The 27,494-nt window shown below is 40.2% G+C and overlaps 2 protein-coding genes across 3 annotated transcripts in view; one reads left to right on the top strand and one right to left on the bottom strand.

Moving 5' to 3' along the window:
* The first annotated feature begins 7,680 nt into the window (after positions 1-7,680).
* pcyt2 (phosphate cytidylyltransferase 2, ethanolamine) overlaps positions 7,681-27,494 on the top strand; it is a 102,093-nt gene continuing 82,279 nt past the window's right edge. The window contains exons 1-3 of one of the 2 annotated variants that reach the window (XM_076295967.1): positions 7,681-7,948; positions 27,021-27,109; positions 27,272-27,433. In XM_076295967.1, the coding sequence (XP_076152082.1) occupies positions 7,830-7,948; positions 27,021-27,109; positions 27,272-27,433 (370 nt within the window). In that variant the 5' untranslated portion in view covers positions 7,681-7,829. Of the gene's footprint in view, positions 7,949-10,283; positions 10,317-27,020; positions 27,110-27,271; positions 27,434-27,494 lie in introns of those variants that run through there. The other variant, XM_076295973.1, reaches the window with a different exon arrangement.
* On the bottom strand, positions 15,564-18,462 carry LOC143116626 (uncharacterized). The gene is made up of 9 exons (XM_076277857.1): positions 18,409-18,462; positions 18,127-18,261; positions 17,879-18,018; positions 17,630-17,766; positions 17,453-17,546; positions 17,028-17,363; positions 16,600-16,761; positions 16,380-16,508; positions 15,564-16,120 (listed from the first exon to the last, which is right to left on the bottom strand). The coding sequence occupies exons 3-6, from the start codon at positions 18,005-18,007 to the stop codon at positions 17,106-17,108; spliced, it is 618 nt and encodes a 205-aa protein (XP_076133972.1). The 5' UTR covers positions 18,008-18,018; positions 18,127-18,261; positions 18,409-18,462; the 3' UTR covers positions 15,564-16,120; positions 16,380-16,508; positions 16,600-16,761; positions 17,028-17,105.

Genomic DNA, 27,494 nt, shown 5'->3' on the forward strand with positions numbered 1-27,494 from the left:
ATTCATAGTTCACCGACCTCTTATTTTACCACTACATCCCTGGCACAAATGTACTTTTCCTCTCCTAAACGAGGGCAATTGGACATTTTATGGTCAATATTAGATTGGTGAGAACACTAAATATACTAGATCACCTGTAAGAATGTTTCAATCATTCTATCGTAGGTCTTGGTGGGTTTTTTTTAATAGATATTATGAAAAAAGTAAGCTATACGTTTTTTCACTTTCTTAAGTGGGCTATAGTTCTCATTAGCAGTTTTATGCCAAACCATGAAACATTAAGCTGCGTCCAAAAACGTCTTTAAAAATCTTCTGATATTGATCATGCATATGGCAAAGAAAGACATGAGATCGTTGGTCAGATTACTTGCAGTACCCCGGCATTACCACAAGGAAATGGTCGTACGTCAAGTTTGAACCTGACGTGGAGATAAGCACTTTTCCACGTCAAAGACGGTTTTTATAAATCTGAGCGTTGGCATGGATTTGAGCGTACGCACCGTCTAAGATCAAATCTGTGCGTAAGAATGCTTTATAAATGAGGCCCCTGGATATGGCATTCCAGAAGATATTTTCCCGGTAGCTTGGACTAGAGGACATTGCATGTGATGTAAACAAAATTTTGTGGCCGGACCCAGGGAGACGACACTATGTAGACTGATTTTTTTTGTCTCAGTGAAATTACTATTTTGTGTTTCGACTTGGAAAAAAACTAGATTTGAGGTGTGTAAATAAACACCAATACTTGATGTTTGGATCCCTATATGTTTACAGAACTATGACAAAAGTATGACCTCAAACTGACATAGCCTACCTTGTGCACAGAGAAAGCTAAAGCAAGATGTGTTTTTATTCATACCATCAGTGTGTAGTTGCCGCATTGTGTGCTTATTAATGTGATGGCTTGTGTTAACTGTTTGATACGAAAATACAATTTTTACGAAGGTGTGAAGAGTTAAGCAAGGTAGCTTTTGCAAGAGAACTACAATGTTTTTTTGGTGAAAGGTTTTCTTATTTGTCTGTAGAGTTTTGCAAAAATAGCCAATAGTTACAAAAAATATAAGTATACATACTCTTTTGATCCCGTGAGGGAAATTTGGTCTCTGCATTTATCCCAATCCGTGAATTAGTGAAACACACTCAGCACACAGTGTACACAAAGTGAGGTGAAGCACACACTAATCCTGGCGCAGTGAGCTGCCTGCAACAACAGCGGTGCTCGGGGAGCAGTGAGGGGTTAGGTGCCTTGCTAAAGGGCACTTCAGCCGTGCCTACTAGTCGGGGTTTGAACCGGCAACCCTCCGGTTGTGTCTGAAGCGCTAACCAGTAGGCCACGGCTGCCTCCGTGCTTAAGCAATCAGAAAAAACTGTAATAGACTATTCACTGTTTTAATGTTTCATGTAGTTTAATGCATACACATGCAGTAATGCATGTGTATTCACATTGAGCCTAACTGGATGAGGTTACACTTGCCTGGAATGAGCACAGGATGTGCCGAGTGCACAACTCACAAAGTCCTCATGGTTGGCCATTAGTGATGCACGGGTCAGGGTTTTATATATCCCGCGCCCACCCGACCCATTTTGGAGATCCAATCCGTCCTGCCCAACCCGACAATACCCGAACCGCAAATTCCTAATTTTAATGATACATGGTTGCATCAATATCATGTAGCCAAAATTAATGTTAGCCTACTTTACTTTACAAGACATACATCCCAGCAAACAAAATGAAGTCCCGGCGACATCCCCTACAGGTCCCCACCGAACGTCCCCTCCTCGACATTGTGTAGGGTACCTTGACCTCCTGCGGACGTTTTTTCGGGACGTCTAAACCAGTGGTTTTCAAAGTGGGGGCCGGGGCCCCCTGGGGGGCCTCAGCAAGTTGGAAGGAAAAATAAAAGCAACAAATAAATACATTTGAAAAATGTAAAATATACCTATTACTATGAGGGTTGTAATACAATCCCATTATAATAATTTGTTGCATATCTGAACATTATATTCTCCATGATAATGACTGGGAATAATAGTAGAGTGATAGCTCTCATATAGCAGAAAGCCCCAAATGTAATTTTTACACACTGTATGCTCCATTGCGAAGTGCTTCTGGCTAAAATAATTATTAGGATTAGTTTAATGTATTTTTACATTTGTCATAGTATTGTCGATGGGTTTAATAACATAACAATAACAATAAAACCATCATGCAATTTGCAGTCCCATATTGACGGCATCATCCGCCAATCTGTTTGCCCTGTAGGCAAACTGCAGGGGATCCAGCAGGGGTCCTGTTAAGTATAAGTATATATACTCTTTTGATCCCGTGAGGGAAATTTGGTCTCTGCATTTATCCCGATCCGTGAATTAGTGAAACAGACACAGCACACAGTGTACACACAGTGAGGTGAAGCACACACTAATCCCGGCGCAGTGAGCTGCCTGCATCAACAGCGGCGCTCGGGGAGCAGTGAGGGGTTAGGTGCCTTGCTCAAGGGCACTTCAGCCGTGCCTACTAGTCGGGGTTCGAACCGGCAACCCTCCGGTTACAGGTCCGAAGTGCTAACCAGTAGGCCACGGCTGTTATGTCCTTCAGTTGGCTCAACACCAGCCTTTCAAAGGATTTCATGACCACAGACGTCAGGGCAACGGGCCTGTAGTCATTTAATCCTGTGATGGATGTTTTTTGGGGACTGGAATGACGTTGGAGCATTTGAAGCAGGAGGGCGCTTCACACAGCTCCAGGGACTGGTTAAAGATCTGCGAAGATTGGCCCAGCTGTTCAGCTCGGACACGCAGACAAGAGGGGGGACACCATCAGGTCCTGAAGCCTTCTTGATCTTCTGCTTCTGAAAGAGGAGGCACACATCCTTCTAGCACAGTGGTCCCCAAACTACGGCCCAACAACTCATTTTGGGTGGCCCCCCAAAACATGTCCGTGGTATATAGCATCTGGCCCGCACGGGAGTACGACATCGTCAAACTATAACCTCCGTAATTTCCCCATTCATTCTCTATGGCGAGTCTTAACAGTACACATGTAATACTCTTTTTGTCCACTGGTGGTTGTTTTGGCGCTGTTTCGCGTTTGCCATCGAAAACGGAATAAAATGTAGGCCTACCTGCAAACAATGTAAGAGGCCTATGCTGACTGCATCAGTGCTCAAAGTATTCTAAAAGTTTATCGATTATTTGTTAATAACTAACTAACTTCTATTCAAGTCATATTTCTTGGACTTTCTGGGATAATTATTTCTATTTTTTATTCACACGTTCAAATGTTCATACAGAGTTCAAAGTTCTCATCAGGTGAGTGAAAGCTAGAATGGTGGTCCTTTCAGATGTGTTTGCCAGCACTTCATAAAACTCTCATAGTTTGATAACTTTAAATTATTTGTAGGATATTGCTTGTTCACAACTTGAGCTATGTACTGTATGCAAAGAAACAGAGTCTTTTTATTAGTATTATTTCATTTGAGCTACATTTTACACTGATATGGCATGGTGGCAACATAAACACAGCTAACAATGGTATTAAATTGCAGTGATGATTAAATGTAATGGAATATTCAACTAAGGTAGACTGCCTTTGTTCACAGCACTAAGCTATTTATGGTTGATATACTCTGAGTCACAGGCCCTCTCTTAGAGCCAGGCATAGTGAGCTGGCCCTCGGAAGAAAAAGTTTGGGGACCACTGTTCTAGCAGATTGTTAACGCAGGTGGGGGGAGGGGTTAGGAGTTCAGGGGAAACCTATTGTGCGTGAGGGGTGTGATAATGGATGCTTTTCAAACCTGCAGTAAAAGTAATTCAGGTCATCAGCCAGTCTGGGATTTTCTTCAGGATGGGGGGATGGTCTCTTATAATTTGTGACCTGTTGCAGGCCTTTCCAAACTGTTGCAGGATCGTTGTCCGAGAGGCTATTTTTTTACTTCTCACTGTAGCTTCTTTTGGCTACCCTGATCTCCTTTGTCAGCTTGTTCCTGGCATGCTTCAAAGGTCACGTTGATAGCCTATGACATCACATACCGGCAGCAGCGCAGGTGGACGAGGCTACCACCTTAACTTCTATATTACTTAAAAAATATATATTCTCAAATAATTTATTCACACGTTCATTTTTAAATGTAATGAGTAATTTTACGAAGCATTGATAATTTAAATGCCCACTCAAAAGGGCACTTTGGCCATTCCACTTTGGTTCCAGTTCACCGTAATAAGTTGTGAAATGTTTGTTCCTCTTTTCATTGTCTTCATTTTCATTTTATTTGTCCCAATGGGGCAAAGCATTGCACTGTATTGTTATTTGGTGGCTTCTTTTTATTATTACGTTTTCCTCGGGTTACAAGATATTACCATAGTGTTACTGACTTAATACTGTAATATACTGTACCTTCAGCAACAATTACCAGCCTTTGATCTGAAAGACCATATCTACATAAAAAAGCCATAATTATTCCTGCTATGGCATATATTTTACATTGGCTAGTGTTTGCTAAAACACTAATCTTTTTACTAAGTGATTCTCTGACATTATAGACTTGTCTCAACTCATAGGCAACCAGTGGGAGACACATACACCCTGAGGTGAAATGCTCTTGCCATTCCAAGAGCTGTCATAAAGGGTGTTTTCTGGCTCAGACTTAGCCACAGACTGTCACAGCAGGACAGAGAGGGCCTGTCCACACAAATAACACTAGACTATATCCCCCTCCATTGTGCAGAGGGTAAGAGGAGGTAAGAAACTGTCAGACTCATGCAGCTCTCTGCTCCTCTCATCTCACTTCATCTTTTCCCCCACTCTGATGTTTCCTTAATTCTGTTACAGAAAAGGCCCCATGCATTCCCCCACTCCTCCCATCCATTCATACATGCTAACAAACAAAAAAACTACTGCAGACAAAGCACAGCAGACATACAAATATCTGCTTCTCATGCACATTATTTAACACAGATAACAAGGATAACACAATAAAGCTGAAAACACTGCTATAATGTGATCCTCAACGGGGTTGGAAGTGAGATTGAAGGAGGGAGAAGTCAATAAGGAACCATGACAGTGATAACCACATAGCACAATAAATTATCACAATAAATATCACCAACCACAACATCAGCATTATCAGAAGATATTTTAGTAATGATTTACTATTAATAGCATAAATGACAATGACAATCAGTAAAATGTCCTGTTATTTTCAAGTTCCTAGGCAAACTGCTACAGAATATAAGAATGACTACTTACATGTTTGGTACAACATGTGTAGAGCTATCTCTAGTGGAATATAAATGTATGTCCCAAAGATGGTTAAAGTAGCCCCTAACATAGTTGGGAATATCACAATACACAATCATATGTACCCTGTATACAGTAGTTTTATCTGCTTCACTCTGTCATTCACCTTGAGCCATATTCCTAATGTGAGGGTGTCAAGGAATGAACCAGTTGGGAGTCCTGAAAAAAGCCTGACTAGCTTGTGTTATGTTTACAGTTTGTTTTTTAGATCTTTAGAGGCACTGCTAAACCAGGAACTACCAGAACAGTCAAAATGGCACTCTATAAGAGTTGTTTGTTTTCATGGCTCATTGTTCAACAAACTTGGATATACTGTCATGAAATTTGATTCTGTTGTTAATTTGAACAAAAAACATATGATCTCCAGACAAGTTGTTATCAAGCACACAACAAAGGTAATTCACAGATGTCTTTGCTGTAATCAGCTCTGCAGTATGGGAAATAGGGTTGCCACATTTGATTTGTGAAAATCCGGTCCACAATTATTCATACTCTTTTAAAATCACTGGAAACATCTTTATTTGCAATCAAAGCTCTCAAAAAATGGTTCTTACTTACCAAGTCGCTCCATGTCTCTACAATGATTGTAGACCGCACCTTTTTAGCTGCAATCCGGGTTTTGAGACAGGAACGATTATTTGCCATCACTCTGGCCATGTACTCACTTTTTTGATGCATTGAGGTCTGGACTCTGACTGGGCCACTCTAAAATATGAAAATATGTTCTCTGTTAACCATTTCTTGACTTGTTTGGCTGTATGTTTTGGATCATTGTTTAATGGTCCAATGATGCCTATTGGGGCAGGTCTCTTTGCACACTGTCTGATCTTTTCCTCCAGAATCTCAGTGTAGCCTCTTGCTTTAGTGGTACCGTTTACTTTGAGAAGGTCACCAGGTCCCCCTGGTTGAAAAACATCCCAAAAGAATACTTTTCTAACCCCCACAATTAAAATGTACATGGTGTCATTGGAATTTAATGCTTCTTTTTTATGGCAATCTCAGGCCATGTCCCTGGGTCAACAAAAAATCAGCGAAAGCTAAATTCTTTGTCCAGGTGTGCCCTTATTAAGGTTTAACTGAGTTGTGGATGTTTGGAGAAGAGTGATCCATGATCAGCATCCATGGTGACCAAGTGATCCATTTTGAGATGGAGTGAATATTTCAACCACCAAAACACCATCCACAATGTGGAGAATAGCTATAGAAATGTATTAGTTTTGGGTGTTTTTCAAACAATGGGACCTGGTGACCTTCTCAAAGTAAACATCTTCAGTATACCTTCCTCGTGGAGTCTACTTCTTCAAGGTTTTCAGATTGTAAGTTCAAAATGACTTGAGAACAAAAATAGGCATTTTCCAGTTGCTGTAAAAAATATCTGGGTTTCTTTCAATAATACAACAGTGGTGGATAGAATAGGATAAGCAAAAACTGCTCATCTAACAAAATCTAACCAAGTGCTAGTTGATTATGTTTTTAGTATAAAGAGACTTACCTAGCGATTTCTCATAGAATCATTTGATTTTAAAAGAGTTTGTCTTATTCTAATCTCATCCTGAAAACAAGCAAATATGTCTGCTAGTGCGTTAAGTAAATTTGTCTGCCTGTGTGTTTTTTCAGTGTTCTCCAGAGTGTACATTTTTGGCAAAAAATGGTTTTGCTGAGAGATGAGAGGAATATTTCAAAAAATGTTAGGCTACACATAATGGCATTCAGTGCGGTTTTCTATGCAGTGTCAATACATAATTGAAAAGGCATATCTCAGCAACGAAATAAGATGTCAGGCTGAGAGTTTACTATCATAGTCTTAGACATGGGAGACTGTTAAATCTTAGACTAGGATGTCGAATCCAATATTTTTTTTTAATGTGAATTGATATGGGGAAAAAAACTCTAGGCATTATCTGAAATAAGAAAGTTCATTTGAGAGAGAAAAAGGGTTATTTTTTTCCACATTTGAAGCTTTTTAAAAAATATACTGTATATAACGTACTGTGTAAATAAATGCCAAACAGGGAACTTGATGCATTTCATATTAATATTCAGCTTTAAACTAAGAGTAGCCTATTTCCTACATTTTCATGATTTGGGCCCATAGGGCAATAAGATTGTTATATGAAATTGCCATAGGCTAGAATAGGATATTGCCCAAGGCACCCTCCTAAAAAGTTACCCCAAGTCTACAAGATAAAGCAGAAAAAAAAAACTTTATCCGACAAAACCAGGTTCAACCCCACGATTTCTGGGTTCAAAACCAGGTTCAACCCTATGGTTCAACCCCACTAAAAAACTGTTCAACATCTTTCAAGTTTTATTTGGAAAAAGTTTTTACTTTTATTTTGAAAACTAATCCGTCAAACTATCTTTGACGGAAGTTCTTCGTTCCCGGAAGCTCGGGAAGCTTGCCCTGTCGGCTTATACATTTTCTGTGAACTGTGAACCGAAAACTATTGTGTCGGACGGTCGGTCGGTCTGGCCCATCTTACTTGAGTACTTATTTGTGTATTTAGAAATAAACTTAAACGTGAATCTGACAATGATCAAGAACGGCCATCACGGCGCTACTGTTAGCGAGGAGGCAGTCGCAAATCCAGCAGTCACCGCCTCTGGTACTGAAAAAAGAAAACGTATTGTCCAGTTGTGGTGCGATGGTTGGTAAGTTACCTATGGCAGCTAATGTCAGCTCTCTTACTAATAACTGTTAACCTTGTCTTGTTCAAGTCCCAAAATAAGTTGTGTTTATGTAACATTAACAGGTGCTATCGTAGCTACACCAGACACCTTCATCAAGAATTTAGCTAAAGCTGCAATCAGCGATTCAAATCCAGTGCAATTTGTTTTATAGATAGATAGATATACTTTATTGATCCTCAAGGGGGTATTCAAGGTCCCAGTAGCGTATGACACCACACACAACAACATAAACAAGATGATAAAAAAACGAAATCCACAAGACTAAAATGAACAGTAAAATACACTAAAGATACTAAAACAAGGATCCTGTAGGCTACTGTATATGAATGATGAATGTAAATGTAAGCATGTAACTCAGTAAGGTGTGTGTCATGGTGGTAGTGCAAATAAGTGCAACAGTGCAGGGTTAAAGTTTAGCGACCAGCAATAAATGTGGACAATATAAGAGACCAGTATTAAATATGGACAATATAATAAAAAAAAATGTAAGCATAGTAATATAACAGTTATAGTATAATTATGGACAAAATGGAGAAAAATGTAATAGTAATATAAGAATGATCGCAGCAGTGCATGGATAGCTTTGCAGTAATTGGGTATCAGCCATTGGTCAATGTGATGTTAGACCACAGTCCAGACTGGGAGATGGAGGAGGGGTTGTATATGGGCTAATATAGCCAGAAAACAGTGTAGACAGTGTAACACAGTGGGCTAGTGGACAGTCAGTACAGTCAGAGGTCACGGAAGTGAAAAGGGAGGTGTGGAGGCAGATAGACTATGCAGAGAAGTCTACCTCTCCTCTTCCTTTAAGTGAGGCATTGAAGAGTTGTATGGGGACAAATGACTTCAGTTGTAGAGTTGCACACTAACTACAATGCAAGAGCTATTTAGACTTTATTTATGGACAAACTAAGGTCGGAGGTGTGTGTTGCTTTTAATTATCTAATATATTTTTTTCATTGATATCGATTACATGATATATATCGCTATCGTTTTATCGCCCAGCCTTAGTACAGCCTGCTCTGCCCTTTCTTGTAGAGTGCTTCAGTGTTGACTGACCAGTCCAGTTTATTGTTCAGATGTATCCCCAGATACTTGTAAGTGTTTACCACCTCCACATTGACCCCCTCAATGGTGACTGGCAGCAGAGCGGGCTTAGACCTCCGGAAATCCAGCACCATCTCCTTGGTCTTCACAGTGTTGAGTTGTAGGTGGTTGTGTTTGCACAATTGCACAAAATCCTCCACCAGGCTCCTGTATTCCTCCTCCTGCCCATCCCTGATACACCCCACAATTGCAGTATCATCTGAAAATTCTGCATGTGGCTACCCGCCCGCAAGGAATTCCTTATCCGCCCGCAGCCGCCTCCCCGTCCGTGAATTTTAGGAATGTCACAATCCACCTGTTTGAGCAACTTTTATGCAGGTACCCGTGGGTACCCGACCCGTTGCAGGACTCTGTTGTAAGGTGTCTAATTTCAGGGTATTGTGATACTTTTGTAGTATTGGTGAACCGTGCAACACTACAGTGGGCATCGCTGTCAAATGACCACTTCAGTCGTGCATTACGAGGCTTGAAGCTGCGTGAAGCTTTAGTACCACTTTCAGCCACTGTGCGTTGCTCTGCCACTGTACATCGCTCTGCCTGCCGCCCCTTCTGAAAAAGCAGGCTACCATTAAACATAATTGTTGCCGAGACTAATCCCAGCCTACAAATTCAATAACAAAATAATTCATGCATAATTAAACATTACCTCGATTTAGGCTACTTGGGTATGGCTTAAGGCTTGACTACACAGTGGTAACGAAAATCGAAATTTTCTGTAGAGAAATAACTGTTCAGAATTAATCTGTAGCCTTGGGTAGGCTTCTGCAGAAAACAATGTTGGCGATTTAATACTATCTAGCGACGTTTTTAACAGGCTACGCTATAGAGGCTTAGACCAGTGCTTCTCAACCTTTTTTCAGTGATGTACCCCCTGTGAAATATTTTTTCAGCCAAGTACCCCCTAACCAGCGCAAAGCAAAAGACTTAAAACAGAACACTGTGCCATCAGTGTCTAATTTATTAAACTTTGGAACTAATAAACAAATACACATACAACTTATTTTTTCCTGAAATATTTATGAAATAATTGTTTTTTAAGTATATTTTTGCATGGATTCTACTTTTTAAATATATGTTATAACCCTTAGTTTTTTTTAGGGCATTTTCACTACCTTTATTCATAAGGATTGATTCTGGTCATTGTAAGTGCCACACACACATATTATATATTCTTTTCTTTTTCCGCCAGAGTCTAGGCTATCCAGATCTGCCATCATTTCAGGTATTAGTACTAGCATTGATTTTATTTTGATTTTTAAAGAATTCAAATCTAAAAAGCGTATTATAAAAAATCTTATATTTTGACATGTATCTCACCACAGCAAGCTCATAGCTCTACATGCATGTCATGTGTGTGTAGGGCAGACTGTCCTGAATCTGGCAATATCATTGCCACGGTGGAGGGATTCTCTGGGGCTGAGCAATTTACAGACATATGTGGTGTGTGCCTTACAGAAATAATTTTTTATTTAGTGATTAAAAATGACCTTTCTGCGCTTCATATCTGGAACATGAACTGATCTGACCTGACTTGACCCGAGTTTACGTGTGTGTGCCTGTCTGCACTCATGATTCTCTACAACTTTTTACTGCGTTGCCATGAACAAATTAAAGGCAAAAAGGTGTTTCTTTGTCGAACAAATTGGGATGCAATGTGAGCCTTGAATTGAATGCCATGCAGGAATTTGCTAGGATCTCAAAACCGGATTATGAACATTCTTTGCCATAGAGAAACACACAGTAGCGTTGGATTATAACCATGCTTTGCCACAAAAACAGACAAAAACGTGAGGTAAGTCGAGCTATATGAAGTTATTATTTTGCTGTCAAAATGTGATTAAATGATACCCGGCCCGCGATCTGACCCGACACATAACGTGCGCTTTTGGTTAATAACATGCAGTGTAGCCTATAATTATTCAGCCTATGTAAAACCTTTACATAAACAGGAACAGAAAGCCCTCGAATCACGTCAGCCTACCCATGACATCGCTTATCAAAAAGGCTAGCCTATACTGCATGAAAACAAGCGTTGGACTTTTACAATACTGGCTGTAGGCTAAGTTAATGTAAAAGATGGGTACACATATGGACATTTAAAAGCTTTTCAAAAGTGCATGTGTTTGTCGTGTCGGGGGGTTCCCCAGGAGTTTTTTTGAAATTCTGTCTACTTAACACACCAGTTTAACGCAGTTTGGGAGGGACAGAAATACTTTTAGCCTACAGAACAAGCTGGCTCATGTGACGTGAACATGGCTACCTTATGCATTATCACTACACTACATGGAGACATCTCAAGTTAACAATGGAGATGGAAACATAACATAGACTATTATATGTGCGAATGGGTTAGCACAAACTTAGCTGTTGGTGAACGGAGATGCAGATCACTAATTCATTTCTTTGCGCCACAGCCCATGTTCTGCGTTCACTCATGAGACACGTGAAATACATGTTTTTAAAGCCGTTTCATTTCCAGGCTATTTGCTACGATATTTACCTGCTATGCCTTCTGTTTTCATGGACAGTTACAGGAATCCACGTCATTCGTTTATCGTTGCTTCAATCCTACCCACGTTATCTCCAGAGTTTGTATGATACGTTTGTCAGTCAGTTTCAGCCTCTCCTCTAGCTCCTCTACACCCGTTGGGATTTATTACGTTTTGTTACATTTTGTTACACTTTAGAATTGGAGAAGACAAAGGGGGCCTCTGCATGGATGTAATTGTAGAGCAGTATGATGTGCTCAATTATTTAGGCTAGCTCCAGAGTAGGCTAATGACACCGCGAATACGGACATGCCGTTTATTATTATTATTGATTATCATTATTATTATTAGGAGGCCCCTTATTGGTCGAGGCCCCTGGGCTGAAGCCCAGGTAAGCCCCTGCATTAAGGCGCCAGTGGGCATATCTATCCGATCACAGGTCCGCGAGTAATTCAAACGAGAGTAATGGGTGTGCAGTTGGTTTTTGTACATGACGTTATTATTTTGCAGTCACTTCGTCTGTTTTCATAAGCCAGAAGGATCGACATCCTTGGTACCAATGAATAGTGTCTCCTCTTTCATCTGATATGCTTGCCATATCTATGCGTTCACGGGTTCGCGAGTAATTCAAACGAGAGTAATGGGTGCGCAGATGAACGCAGAGACTGTAAATATGATGCAATTTGATTTAATTTTATGATTTTTTTTAATCTTCATACTTTAACATACAGACAAGTGCGTGTCTCGTTGGAAAGCCCCACTTCTGCTCTGTCACACAATAAAGGCTTCTCGCTGCTATGAACAGTTGCGGTAGCCTGGTTAGCGCCACCACTTCTCAATGAGACGTGGTCTGGGAACCAAACGTTCATTTTCATGTATTTGAAAAAAATGCCCAGAGCCGTTTATTGGGTGCCACGGATGTCTATCAAATGCGTCTGTGCAAAGCTCATCATCGTCTTGCTTTCCCCCCTGTTCTGCGATTGGTTCCCTATCTGAGGCAAAAATTAGGGCGGTAGTTTCCAGGCTGCCTTAGCAGCGTGAATCAAATCGCGCGCAAGGCAGCATGGGAACACCCAGGCTACAGTTGCGGAGCAATGTAACAGAGAAGAAAGGGTGTGTTTTTTGACGCACTTTGCATAATCGGCTTCTAAGGGTTAAAATCTCACATACCCCCTGGAGTGCCTTCACGTACCCCCATTTGAGAACCACTGGCTTAGACAACTATGACCCACGTTTTGGTTTCGTAAATTAATTTGCCCTACTTCTTGACTGCAATGTAGTCAATTGACTGCTTGACATGTCATTTTTATTTTTCTGTACAATAAACAAAATTATGTGCAGGTGCCCGTTCACGTGCTACTAAACGTCATTAACCACCTTAGTCCAGACTACTGAAGTTTGGAAACTATCATGGTCCAAACTAGGGATCGACCAATTATCGGCCTGGCTGATTATTAGGGCCGATATTTAGCATTTTTATAATAATCGGTATCGGTCATTTTTTCCACCGATAAGCCGATATTGAAATGGATAAAGAATGAAATGCGCTACTTTGTCTGTAAAGCGTCTCTCACTCACTGCATTTGCTACTCTGTGGTCAAGAGCATTGTCCCGCCCACTACACCGTCTGATTTGTTAGTTAGCACGAATGCAGCCAATCAGGATCGAAGACTGAACACAGACAAAGTTTAGGATTCTCACTGAGGCAGACTGTAGACTGGGCTTCAGCTGTACGGAGCTATTTTTCGAAGGTAAGGAAGGTAGCCTACATTGCTGAAGTTGCAATGAATTACAATCATCTACACGGAAGTTACAAAAACACCACTTTGTAAGCTATTGTCTCTTTGATCCGGATCAATAAGTAAAGCACCCACTTCCTTCATTTAGCGAATTCCCGATTGATGCACGTTACTGATGCTGTTTACTAGTTAGCCTACAAACTCGGGTGCTGCGTGTCGGGGGAGTTCTCTGCCTCCGCCTCGTTCGTTAATTGTGAATAACGGGACACCTCGGCGGACATACAGTGGGCAGTGCTTCGACTTGGCCAGCTTCACTCGCGGTCCGCGCGTGGGATCACGCGGTATCACGCGACTTTAATTTGTATTTTCCCAGTGAGACGCTGCAACAACCCAAACAACCGGTAGATGGCTCAAGTGAGTAGGGTGTCTCGTAAAAAGAAATGGAGCCTGGAAAACCCTACACAGACTTCACTACAGACTTTAGCAGACTGGTTTAGAAATAATTTAATAGCCAGAAATATGCCTGCCCTGCCCTAATAAAGAAATATTTGGTTAACTGCGAGTGAATCCCGTTTGCAGCCGTAGAAGAAACGCAGGACAAATTAAACATTCTGGTTTTCTCCGAGTGCAACGATGATAGACAGACATCATTTGGACAAAATATAGAGCATATTAACCTCCGTTGCTCAGCCAAATGCCTTCCTGTTACGTCCTGTTATCACGGAGTTACAGGCATAAACGATTTTTTAAGGTCACAAGTTTACTTCATTAGCGGTTTATTTTTTTGATTATTAAAGAGTGTTTTTCATTTAAAGGTTTGACTTCGTGCTTATTCAGTAGAGCATTTAGTGCTCTTCCCAATCCCAGACGTTCACATTGCATGTTTGTTTGTAATGGATGCAACCGCGAGATAGGCTACGCGTTTGACGGCAATGAGTTGTGAACGGACATGAACCAAGACATATAGCCTAGCCCAGCAGCAATCTAGGGACTGTTCGTTATTTATTGAAGGGGCCACCGGATGAATTTTGAGTGCTTCAGTCAAAAGTTGCATGACCCTCCCTTGCCTGCTAGAAATTGTTCAATGACCCTCCGACAGAATTGTTAAAAAAGACATGACCCCCTTGCCGTCTTCCGCCCGCGCTGCTTTGCGCCACAGCCACACACTGTGATAACGTTCTTAAATCAATCGTTCGTGAGCTTGCATGCTACCAGTCCTTCCTTTTCAAATGTGTTGCGCCTGTTTGCACAATTTCACAAATAATCATATGTGATTAATAATATGACAAATAATCCCTGTGCATGGGGACCGAAACAATGCATGCCAACTTTTTCCGTGTTTATCACGTATTTTAACTTTCCCCCGCTGTCTTGCCGTAGAATAGGCTATCCCAGATTTTAATACTCTCACACTACAAAATTTACAGTGTTAAAACAACTCTGTAAGAGTCAATTTTAACACTAGATCAGTGTTTATTTTGTCCCAATCTTGTCAGTGTTAATTTAACACTCTGTCGAGTGTAAATAATCCAACTCAGATACAGTGTTGGAACACCTCTGTATAGAGTTAAAATGAACACTTAGAGGTGTTAACTTCCTGTTACACTAGAGTGTAGAGTTAAATTTCAAATCTGTTTCAGTGTTTATTTTACACTAATTTGTGTTGGAACACCTCTATAAATAGTTAACAATTAACACCAGGAGGTGTTAACTTCCTGTTACACTAGAGTGCAGAGTTCAATTTCAAATCGGCTTATGGGTTAATTTTACACTAATTAGTGTTATTATTTGCTACTGAATAGTTTAGTACAATACTGATTAATACAACAACATTTTCTGAAAATAATTGTTATTTAGTTATAAAAGTTATTTAGCTAAAAAACACCATACACTGAACTCTTGCAGAGATTTTATTGCAAAATGTAATACTAGTACAAAACATTACATTAGCACAGGTGGCAATGGGGGACCAAGTAAATGTTTTCATCAGAATTGTAATACAATTGCTTGTCAAAAGCTTTGTGGTAAAATAAATCAATGCTTACAATATGAAACTGTCCAGGTCTCTCTTCTATACAAAATGCACTGAAATGGTCATGAAATCCCAAAGTCACAACTTCACAAAGAACAAGATAAGCACAGTTATCTTTCAAAATTATATTGATTTTTTTCCAATTTTTTTTCGATTTATTTTTTGCACAGGCATAGCACAGGCATATCAGGCTGAATGCCACAGCACACAAATAAACTTAAATGATACTCTCTTCCAAAATATTTTACCCAGCTAGTTGTATGGGCATCATATTGTGAGCTGATATTAAGACACTGACATATAACTTCATATCCCTCCAAATTAGAAACCACTTCAATATGTATTGGTCCATGCTCAAATCTTTCAAAATTAAATGTTTTCTAGTAAACGGCCATCTGTGAATGATGTGCCTTCACCATAGTTTTGGTTAAATTTTTGAAGTTCTTAACGGAGCGTTTAAAAAAATTATGCTTAGCCTCGAACCTCACAACGGGGATAGTGAACTAAAAAATGGTGCTTGGGTATGAGACGTTTGCTTGGGAATACAGTCTTGAAAAGGCTATGGTGCTCTGAAATTAAATGTTTTAGAAAACAAGCCATGCCTTCAGTTACACGAGGGGAGAACACAATAATATATGCATGGAATTGCCTTGCTATCCACGATGATGTAGAACTTCTGTATCTTGTTCTTCTGTTCGCCAATGCAGAGCAGAAAGGGCTGAGACGGTTCGAGACTGGTCAAGAAGATTTGAATGCTTGCACCAACCTGTAAAACCAACACAAAAAAAGGAACTCACTATGCATTAAGATATACCAACTCAATATTTGCATTAAATTATCTGCAGTTTCGCTCAATTGTGTTTTTTCCCCCTCTCAATCCTTTTCTCCACACTATATTTAATTATTACAGACAAATTGAGTTTATTTATGGCAATAAATTACCGTTTTACAAGTTCTGCAACCCTTAGTTGTTCTGAACAGGCAGTCTATTTGCTTAGGAAGAACTGTTAACATTAAGAACTTACCTGCAGATACCTCACCAAGTAGTCCTCTGCTTGGAGGGCACTGATTTTCGCAGACTTCTTGTGGCCCTTAGATGTTGGGAGGAATGAGATGCAGCAGCAAGCACAGTGAAGCAATGTCACGGTCCCATCCTAAGCAGTTTAGTGTTGACAAAGTAAGCAGTGTTACAAGTATAAAACAGGAAGTAAAGACTGATAAAATTTTCAAATGAGCTTAACCTACCACCATCATTTCCTTGTGCAGAGCTAAGGAGCTCCTCAACATGTAGAGTTGGTACTAGCCCCTTGCATCTTCAGTGATGTGTGGTCTGAAAAACGTTGGCCATCTGGCTAAGAACTTCCCTGATGCCTCCTCTCCAAAAAGCATCAGAAAGTCCTGCTCAATCTAATATTAAAACAATAGAATGTTAATACATGGTGTTCAGCCCTTCTACCCATAGATTATTTAATACCCACACTTTTACGGAACTAAGCATTAACGTGATGTACTTGATGACATTCTCCCATTTCTTAGGTAATGTACAATATTACCATGAAAGCACAAACATTTACAACATTACAGTACAAATTGGGTATGGCTGAGCAAATCTTAACATGAACCTTAATTTTTAAATTAGCATGATCATATTTCACAATTAAATGTAAACTCACAAGGCCAGGTATGTCAAGAAATCTTGGGAAGGTGTCCAGAACATCTACTGACTTGTCAGGATCACAGTCAAGTTTCTGTCAGTGTTCAAAAGTGGCCTTCATTTTCTCCATAACTAGTGCTTTATCGGAAGAATGATTCATCGTAGATATTGCCTCTTCGCACTCTTGATCAGTCAACTGTTGTATGGTAGAAGCCGAGTCTCTTGCAGCCTTTGGACCACCATTGCATTGTTCCACTGCTACCCGAGACCTTGAGCCATCAGATAGGCTTCGTTGTACAGTCTTAAGACGCCATGCAATGTACCCAGAGCCTGATGCTGCATCATAAAAGTGTTCCTTTTGGGAATAAAAATATAATTTAGTCACTTTCAGACTGCTAAATTTATATTTAACAACTGCAATTTAGTTCACAATACCAAACTTACATATCCATGCTTCGACAATGGGTCCTCAAGATATGGGAACAAGGCCACAATGCCTTGGGCATACTTCACTCGAACAGCTTGGGAAGGGATCCGTCTGAAATAATAGTATAAGGTGTTAAAAGTAGGTATTGGGACATCATAACGGCATTTTGACCATCAAGAACTCTGCAAACATACCCATGCACCTCCACCATGTCAGCAACCAAGATATTCACAAGCTGTCTCCTGGTTCCATCTGACAGTGACTTTGTTTTAGTGTACTCTTGAAAAATCTTCTCCCCCCCTGGCTTTCTTTGAAGAACTTCATTAACCATCTGCACATATAACACATAACCACATACCACAACTTTACAATCAATTACACTCAAACATCAACAACGAACACTCAAGGAAAACAGTAATTTTACATTTATCAAAACTGCTTACATTTTTGACTGCTTCTCTACAACTCTGGTCATCCCTTCTCATTTTCTTGTTTGGAGTCTCACACGGACTGTCATCCAATACAACAGTGGAGGCATCTGAGGGGTATGATGCTTCAGAAGACACTGACATATCCTCTAAATCTAAATCGTGTAAAACAATAAGCAAAAAAATGTCAAGAACAATGCATATTTAAAACTTTCATGCAATAGAAAAATATGACATTCCTGCATTACATTACAATTACTTACCATCATTCACATACACCTTGAACAAATCCTCCCCCTTCTTCAACAGTTCAGAAAAGATGTCCGGGTCAACTTCTGTTCCAGAAGAATCTTTGTAAATTACCCCTTTTCTCTGTACTTTACTTTCACAAGCATTCTCTAGAAAATAAGGTAATTTTAAATGTAACAACAAAGGTATAGTCAAGTTTAGGCTACTAAGATTTTAATGAATACTACTACTACTACTACTACTAATAATAATAATAATAATAATAAAAATTATAATAAATACTTTGTCAATCTTACCCAAGCTAGGAATGACACAAGAAAATCCACAACACTGACAGAGTTGTTATAAGGGTAATTATGACCAAGATAACTGTCAAGATAATTATCCAGTACTGCAAACAGAAGAAAGTACAGCAGAAATTTACCAGAGCATTCCAAGGAACAATTTAGATCTCAAATCTAGATCACTGCACATTTTTATTAAAAAAACAGAGCTGATGCTGTCTTGCAAAATATAACATAACTTATGGTTTGTCAATAGCCGTAGGCTATAAAGTTATAGTTCTATCTATAGGGCAAACTTGACGATGACGATAAAATCAGAATGCTCGCTTTGCACCCTTTCACTCGCGCACACACATAATCTCTCTCCCTTTCCCTCCCCTTTCCACTGTCACTGCAGTCGACTTACTCAGTTAGCTATTCTTCTATCGTAACTGAATGCCAATCTGTTGGCATTTTAGTGCAGGCATGAACTAAAAAAAACCTAATTCGAAAGTTTTGCCTACTATTGGATCATTCATTTGTCTTGGAATGACTGCCCATGTCTACAAGAATTTCGTTAGTCAATCAGATTTAACGTTAGCAACTTCAGAATCTGCCACAGACACTAGCAGTTACAGAATAAAAAACGAACATGAGAAAGGCACATATGACTACAAATACACGAGAGGGCTGGATTATTAGTGACCCAATACCTTTTTTATCCGACAAAGACCATCGACTACTCATAAATTCGCTAAAATGCAGCCTTATATTACTCCGTTTAACCAAAACTAGCCTGTTGTTAGCTAGCTAGCGATAGCTAACATTTTATCAGTTAGTTCAGTTAGCTGCATCATCGCTAACATACTCCTAGTTAACTAACAATATTCAATCTTCAGGTGTAGGTTAAAATAATGAGAAACAATTATTTGGATATATTTGTACAACTATAAAGCATAGCGTGACTTACCATATACTCGGTTTCCATCGAAAAGAAAGATGGCGTCTCTAGACCTTGCTGAAATGTGGCTGAAATCCGTGAGGTCACGTTAGGAGAGGCGTGGTTTCATAACACTGAAGGAGTTGAGTCCCAAACACTGGCCAATGACACTAACTCTCTTACAAAATTGACTCCTTAACAGTTAATCTAACTGTTTTCAGTGTAGTTTTAACTCTGTATTTTAACACTTTTGCTTTACACTGGGAAAATAACTCTGAGAATTTTGCTGTGCATAACAACCCTGCCATCGGGCCTGTCTCTGTGTTGCCCTGTTGCTACCCCTTGCCATTCCAACGAAACAGATGTCTTCAAATCATCGTTTTCCTTGCTTGAATGTCATAAACATACAACTTTAGACAGCAGAATTACGCATAGGCTACTTGGAACATAACATATTGACAAAGGACAGATGTATCGTAACACCCCCATTTATCACCACTTTTGTTCAGAAATTCTAAAACAACGATGTTTTTTAACACTTCAAAATAACATTTGCTAAATTAACCTTACATTTTTCAGTAGCCATAGGTGTGTAGATTTGAACAAAATCTGGTTTGGTTCTTAACGGCACATGGACGGTTAGACCGAGAATTCTTGTCGTGAAATTAAAATTCCACTGGAGCTCCAAGCGGTTGTGTACACGCAGCCTTACAACACTGTTTACAGCTCTATGAGTCACGGTAAAATGTCATTTTTGGTACATAGCTAATTTAGATACACCTATGGTGTGGGTGGTTGCGTCTCTTTAGGAGTCCGCTGTCTTGGTTTGTATAGAAATGGATATAAGTGACACATACACGCAAGACGGTGGAAATACGGGACCGACGGTAATAGGGGGAGTTCCGATATGTTGCTAGTGACAAAATATTAACTTTCAGTGTGTTACGATGTCTTTGTCATGGGGAAGTGTTTTTCCCCATGCATTTATTCTAGGCTACTGCAGTGACTGCCGTGAGAGAAGCGGGTTCTGTGTTTTGTTCATGTCAGTGACTGACGCGAGAGAAGCGGTGTCTGTGTTGTGTTGCATTGCGTTGCGTTAATTTATTTTCATTGGGCATACCGTGCCGTGCCGTTCACAGCTCTTCAGTTCAGTTTTTTGAAACAATGAGTGCAGGGAGCGCGTTTGTATGGTTATATTGCTTGACGGGGGGATCCCAAGCAGCTTTCAGCCATAAGGCTACTTTGAGAACATTTCAATTCACCCGACACTAATATTCAAAAAACTTTGATTCGACGACCGGTTTGATTCCCATTTTTTTTTTCACGGACCGTGGGGGGGGGGGGGGGATATTGGGGGTTCGGGGGTTCCATGTTCCATATGTGTTGTGCATGCATTACTTGAAAAGAGCTAGCTCCAGTTATGTATGAACAGTGAAGGTAACGAACTCTTAAAAACGTGAAAAACGTGAACTTGAAGAAGTGAAAATGTAACAATATGAACTATGAAAATTGAACAACTTGAAGCTACATCTATCAAGTGTGAACATGCTTAACAAAATATGGGAACAAAACATGGGAACTAAACATGCATTATGAATATAATCAGTGGGAGCCCTGTGCTTGTTCCCTGCAACAAGACAGTGACATCCTCAGTGTGTTTGAAATGTCCAGTCGATTGCGCAATTTGGTTTTAGTTGCAGTCATTGCAGAAAACCCGGCCTCGCATAGATACGTGGTGGGAAATGGTAGCAACGTTTTCAGCGCTTTTACGGCTATCTCGGGATATTCTGCTTTGGTTTTGATCCAAAAACCCGCCAGAGAGGTTTCCTCATACACACTCTTAAGCAGTGTTGGGGAGTAACGGAATACATGTACCGGCGTTACGTATTCAGAATACAAATTATGAGTAACTGTATTCCGATACAGTTACAAGTTAAATAGTTGGTATTTAGAATACAGTTACATTGTTGAAATCAATGGATTACATGACGATACTTATCTGTTTCATAAGTTTGTTCACTCTCTAAATAAATTAAGGCAACTCCATTTCCCAGAAGCTCCTGAAAGCTATGATGAAATTGTTTGCATGTTTAAATCCAAGCCCTGCCGTCTTGCACTAGCCTCAAAATGCAGCCAGCGCGCATTATGGAAGCGTCATTGGAGACCCTGAAATGACTGTTTGCACAGCAAATTGAGTAAAGTAAATTGAGTAAACTCCTGTTCCTCACTGATCGTGGTTCCTGATGTCTGTTCAAAGGATATTTTCCCAAGTATTAATAGCTCAGGCTACTTCGGCCAATCGGTTACACAGTTTGCTAAGCAATAAGCAAAGCCTAGTTCACGTGTTGTTTGACCTAATAAAACCAATCTCTATAATAGGCACTGCATTCTAAGTTTTTTATTTTAACTTAAAATAGGTTTATAGATTATTATTTTAAAATGTATTATATGGTGCAGCCTCTGAAGAATTATTCTTGCGAGTAGGCCTAGCATATTTTAACGTGCGGTTTTTGATTGTCATTACGCGATAGTTCATTTTGAAAGCACTGATATACAGTAGCCTAGCCCATAGTGTTTACATTTACAGGTCATTTGCGTTCCACCTGTCATATGCGCCCCTCACTTGTAGCCTACTGGATTGATGCCACCGAAAAATCTCACAGGCACACCTTAATTAGGGTAGACTGAGTACAGTTGAGACATGTGTACAGTTGAGACACCTGAAATATCTTGCTTGCCCAAGCAATTTGAACTACACAAGTATCTCCCATCCAAGGATATCGGCAAATGTTTTTTTTCCAAAGTAAGAATTTCACTTCACCATGCACCTTTGACAATGAATAGCTCATTACACTTATGTTACTGTTAAACGTAACTGGTATCATTACAAACATTATTCTGTGTCCTAAAAACTGGCATATTTTATTGCATTGTGTCATGTAAGGTCGTTGCAAAATCTAGAGAAATGTGTGAGGTGGTCAGCGGGGGACAATTGAGACACACATTGGATCGATAATTTCTGGCTACGCCCTTAAAGTAGCCTATTTATTTGTTTATTTTAAGTAGCCTAGTCGCCTGCTGTAGTTTTAATGGTCACCTTGCTATTTTAAAGTTGTAGGCCTATCAGGTAGTTTGGTTGACTTTACATTCTCCTATGTGAGCCCTTGTGAGCCCTATGTGAACACTTCAGCCATTTGGAACAGAAGAACACACCAGAATAGGCCTGTTTAGGCTAGTAGGCCTAAGCAGGATTTGATGGCCGCATTCCTACACTTATAAAATGCAATTCAATGCAGAAGTAATCTAAGTAGGCCTATTCAGAATACGTTACTCAGATTGAGTAACGTAACGGAATACGTTACAGATTACATTTTTGGGCATGTATTCTGTATTCTGTAACGGAATACGTTTTGAAAGTAACCCTCCCAACACTGCTCTTAAGACCACCGTCATTTGCAATTTCGATCAACTGCTCTTCCTCCTGCGCTGACATGTTTGGACTATTCGGGATATTGACAAATGGGTTGCGGACCCACTCATTGGTTTGCCGTGGATCTTTGGAGGATGGGAAGTAGCCTAACGCTCAAACTCATTTGAAAGCGCAACAAGGTAATCGCGCACCAGCTGCAAGAGAAAGGGCCCTGCCTCAGTCTCTCCCAAAACCCCCACTACTGTTTGGAACATATCAAATACACCCCGTCCCCATTCGTCCCCACAAATCAAGCTTGGCTTTAAATGCAGCGACTTTATCTGCCAGTTTAAATACAGTCGTCATTCTCCCCTGGAGTGACAGGTTGAGGTCATTAAGCAACCCAAATATGCCACATAGGTAAGCGAGTTTTGACACCCAGTCCTCATCACTAAAATGTGCAGCTAACGGTGACTTTTTTTCTGTAAGAAATCTCTGCAGCGGCTCTCGCAACTTAAACACCCTGGCCAGTGTCTGCTAAAGATGCTTGTTTTTTGATGCTCATTCTAGCAGTTTAGCTAACTTCGTGTGACACTACCGTTCGCCAAGAACTGATCAAGTGAAGTGAGCTGACCTGAGGCTGCGCAGCGCTGAAGGCAATATGTAAAGTGTTGAAGGCGGGACAGACGTAAGAAAATAGACCTGGCAAAATGCAAACATGTGTGCAATCAAACAACTGCATATAGGCCTATGCCATGTAAAAACGTGACATTATTGCGAATTAAATTGAGTTTAGTTTGCATGCATTTTTTTAAAACTCATGTCGTAGGCTACGGCCCGGTTAGGAATGTACCGGCCGCGGCCCGGTGTTTGGGGACCGCTGCCTTAGATGGCAGGAAAAATCTTCAGCCTATTAACTGACCACCCGATTCACGTTGGCTGGGGGGGAAGGGGGGCCATCAGACATTTGTGACCAGTTAATTCGGCCCTGCCCCCAACAAATCACACCTTCCCACCTCTGACAGCTTAAAAGAACTCACACCTATTCACAAACCTGCGGCATTTTGCCGTGTTTTGAAATCCTATGGTGATAGGATAGGAAGCAATTTTGCATTGTAGGCATAACTAACATGCAATAACGCCACCAACAACAACCAAAACTAGGCTAATCATTGTCAAAATGTAAATTAAATGTAACATTATTGTGCATCAAATTAAAATGTTCTCTTTTGCAAACGTAGGCATAGTAACAGAATAATTTAATCAATCCGTATGTTTCATTAGGCTACTAGGCTATTTGTTTTGCCTTACTCATTATTCATTTAGGCTAGGCCTTTTTATTCAGTTATTAATCATCTTCCTTCTCACTACTTGTGTAGCGCACGCATTCTCCGACCTGTCACCTGTCACTCATCATCGGAAGGGAGGTGTTTGGAATCATTCCCGCGTTACAATCGTCAGCCAATCAAGGTGGTCACTTCAGTCAAGCTCGTGCATGAGTAATGACGTCATCTATAGCAACGAAGACTCACTCCTAGTTTAGGAGTTGTCTGAAAGGCTTTGTGAATAACTTTTAAGAGAAAACTCCAAGCTAAAATCTTTTAGTGCGATTTAGGAGTAGCCTACTCCTAGTGGTAAGATAAAAGCCTTTGTGAATAGCCTACGGCCCCAGTTATTCATCATCTTCCGTCCTTGTGTAGCGCACGCATTCTGAGACCTGTCACCTGTCACTCATTATCGTAAGGGAGGTGTTTGGAATCATGCCCGCGTTACAATCATCAGCCAATCAAGGTGGTCACGCTTGCCCATTTACACAAATGAATGGTCGAATATTACTGATGATCATTGTTATTTAAGAACATGCAGTGTGCGTAGGGCACCAAAAACATCTTGCTCGTAAAAAAGCATCATACCGCACATTGTGGCGGGTCTGTTATTTACTGTAGGCTGCGCAAACCACAGGGCAAGCCTGCATTCGAGGCCTTCTGTTGAAGACTTTTATATAAAGCCTGCGCTAACAGTAATCCTCCTGCCCCTGATAGGCCTACCACAGCTGTGGATATGTGTGGAATGTTCAAGTAATAACACAATCCAATGTGTGTCTCAATTGTCCCCCGCTGACCAGACCACCTCACACATTTCTCTAGATTTTGCAACGAATTTACATGACACAATGCCATAAAATATGCCAGTTTTAGGACACAGAATAATGTTTGTAATGATACCAGTTTGGCCTACGTTTAACAGTAACAAGTGTAATGAGCTATTCATTGTCGAAGGTGCATGGTCAAGTGAAATTCTTACTTTGGAAAACAAACATTTGCCGATATCATCGCCGATCATCAGAATATTGCTCTGGACTGCAGGTAACTTGTTAACCCAGTGGTTCTCAAACTTTTATTTAATTCCCCACTTTGATCAAGGGGCATTACTGATGATAGTGGAGATAACGTGTTATCCCGAGGCCTTTGCCAGTCAGCATCTCCGACGGTAGTCTACCCTATTAAAAATAGGCTATACGTTTTCGATGTTCCAAACGGAGAGACATAGGCTACTTTATTGTTTTTAACGATCTCTATGCTACTCACAAAAATGTAGGCATGGGGACGTGATGAAGTAGGCTATCCAACTGTCGTGTGTTAAATTATTGTGATTACGAGCCAGTGGTTTTCAAACATGCGTGACTCGGACATCTAACTAAATGCAACAGGCTCATATCTTCCTCGCATTCGCAAAATGAGGACCAGTGTTTTGTCAAATTGCAAATAGCTATTCGTTTTAACTAATTTTTATGATAGTAGCCTATGCTTTTTGTATAGGCTACTATCTTAATCTTGGAATATCGGGAGGGAAGTGGCGCGTCTGCAGTCAGCCAAATATGAATGTAATTCTGCGGCATAAAGCAGATGTATTTGTTTATTGTACAGAAACAGAAAAATAAAAATGACATGTCAAGCAGTCAACTGACTACATTGCAGTCAAGAAGTAGGGTAAATTAAGACACTGTTTTGATTTGCGTAGTTGCATTGCCCCCAACACTGACAATAACATAGCAGATTTCGATTTTCGCTACCACCGTGTAGTCAAGCCTTAAGCCATACCCAAGTAGCCTTAATCGAGGTAATGTTTAATTATGCATGATTTATTTTGTTATTGAATTCGTAGGCTGGGATTCCTCTCGGTAACAATTATGTTTGGTAGCCTCCTGCTTTTTCAGAAGGGGCGGCAGTCAGGCTACTGACAGAGCGATGTACAGTGGCAGAGCGACGCACAGTGGCTGAAAGTGGTACTAAAGCTTCACGCAGCTTCACGCCTCGTAATGCGCGACTGAAGTGGCCATTTGAAAGCGATGCCCACTGTAGTACAGACAAGTCCTAAATTATGCGATAGGGAACGTCAAAAAGTCTAATTGCTCCTTTTTGAAACGGACTGTCAGAAAAGACAACATGCACCCAGGGCCAGCCGTAATTTAATCCGACCTGAACTAAATCGCGTCCTGAGCTTTAGGCTCTCAAAAGTGTAGCTTGTAGCCTACACATGGACACAGATTGCCAAGCTTAATCCAACCACCCAGTCACGCAAACTAGACGATAATAACTATTTTTCATTAGTTTTAACACCCCTTCATTGCTAACCAAATGACTTTTCTAATTGAAGGCATGTATGTTAAGTCAATAACGTTATTGTTAATACGTAAGTTAATAAGCGTTATTGGACGAGCCATTTAATCATAAAATGTACCACCCCGTCACATACTACCCCTTCGCATTTATTATATTTCAATACATTATATTTCAGTGTGAAAAAAAAATGTATGCCTGAGGTAGGCAAATATGATTTTTTTGGAGGGTTATCATGTATTTAATGCAATGGATAAATTGAAAAGAAGTTTACTTTAACATTCTGAAAATGTTGTGGAATAGTGGAAAAGGCACCCATTTCTAAGAATTACCCAGCATCAATTGGCGGGACAACTGTTGATTTAGCTCAGTCACTTTAGGGGGGGGGGGGGTGTATTTATGCAATCATTTATTTTGCATTACATATTTTTAATTAATTAACATTACTTTGTAGAAATTTGCTTTGACTTTGACATTAAAGATGGGATTGTAAATGATTGTAAAAAGGCCAAATTAAATTGATCGAGGTTCCATTTATAAAACTGTAAAAGGGGAATTATCCAAGGTATATTGTACATACAGTATATTGTATGTTTGTATTTACACAGTATGTGATGCAGGTCATCTCTAGAACTTTACAAACTTATATCATTGTCACATACCCCCCATTTTACAGTTACGACATGGTTCACTACGGCCATTCCAATCAACTGAGACAAGCTAAAGCCATGGGAGATTACCTTATAGTGGGGGTGCACACTGATCGTGAGTTATGCATCTTTGAGTGCTTACATATGGACTGCATTTGGTCCTCTGTATTTCACTGTTCTTAATAAATACTTTGTACTGAAATTCACTCTTTTTATCTGGAATGTAGTTGTGAATTATGTCTCCCACTCTGTTTCTTCCACTCTCTCGTTTCCACAGGAGAGATTGCAAAGCATAAAGGGCCTCCAGTTTTCACACAAGCTGAACGGTATAAGATGGTGCGTGCGATCAAATGGGTAGATGAAATTGTAGAGGGGGCACCCTATGTTACCACCTTGGAGACCCTGGACAAGTACAACTGTGACTTCTGTGTACATGGAGGTTAGAAAAGCCTCTGGATTTACACTTCTCCACTAATTACACCATACCTCCCAAACACACA

This window comes from Alosa pseudoharengus, unplaced genomic scaffold, assembly GCF_046254945.1.
Source record: "Alosa pseudoharengus isolate Yale_2024_CS ecotype anadromous, Long Island Sound unplaced genomic scaffold, YU_APseudo_1.1 YU_APseudo_1.1_scf_1, whole genome shotgun sequence".
NCBI classification, from domain to species: domain Eukaryota; kingdom Metazoa; phylum Chordata; class Actinopteri; order Clupeiformes; family Clupeidae; genus Alosa; species Alosa pseudoharengus.

Excerpts from the sequence above, each read along its gene's own strand:
- LOC143116626 (XM_076277857.1), bottom strand. The coding sequence starts at position 18,007 with ATGTCAGTGTCTTCTGAAGCATCATACCCCTCAGATGCCTCCACTGTT. Across the intron at positions 17,767-17,878 it reads GTAGAGAAGCAGTCAAAAAT|ATGGTTAATGAAGTTCTTCA; the intron begins GTAAGCAGTTTT and ends TTATATGTGCAG. Across the intron at positions 17,364-17,452 it reads CATTGTCGAAGCATGGATAT|GAACACTTTTATGATGCAGC; the intron begins GTAAGTTTGGTA and ends TATTCCCAAAAG.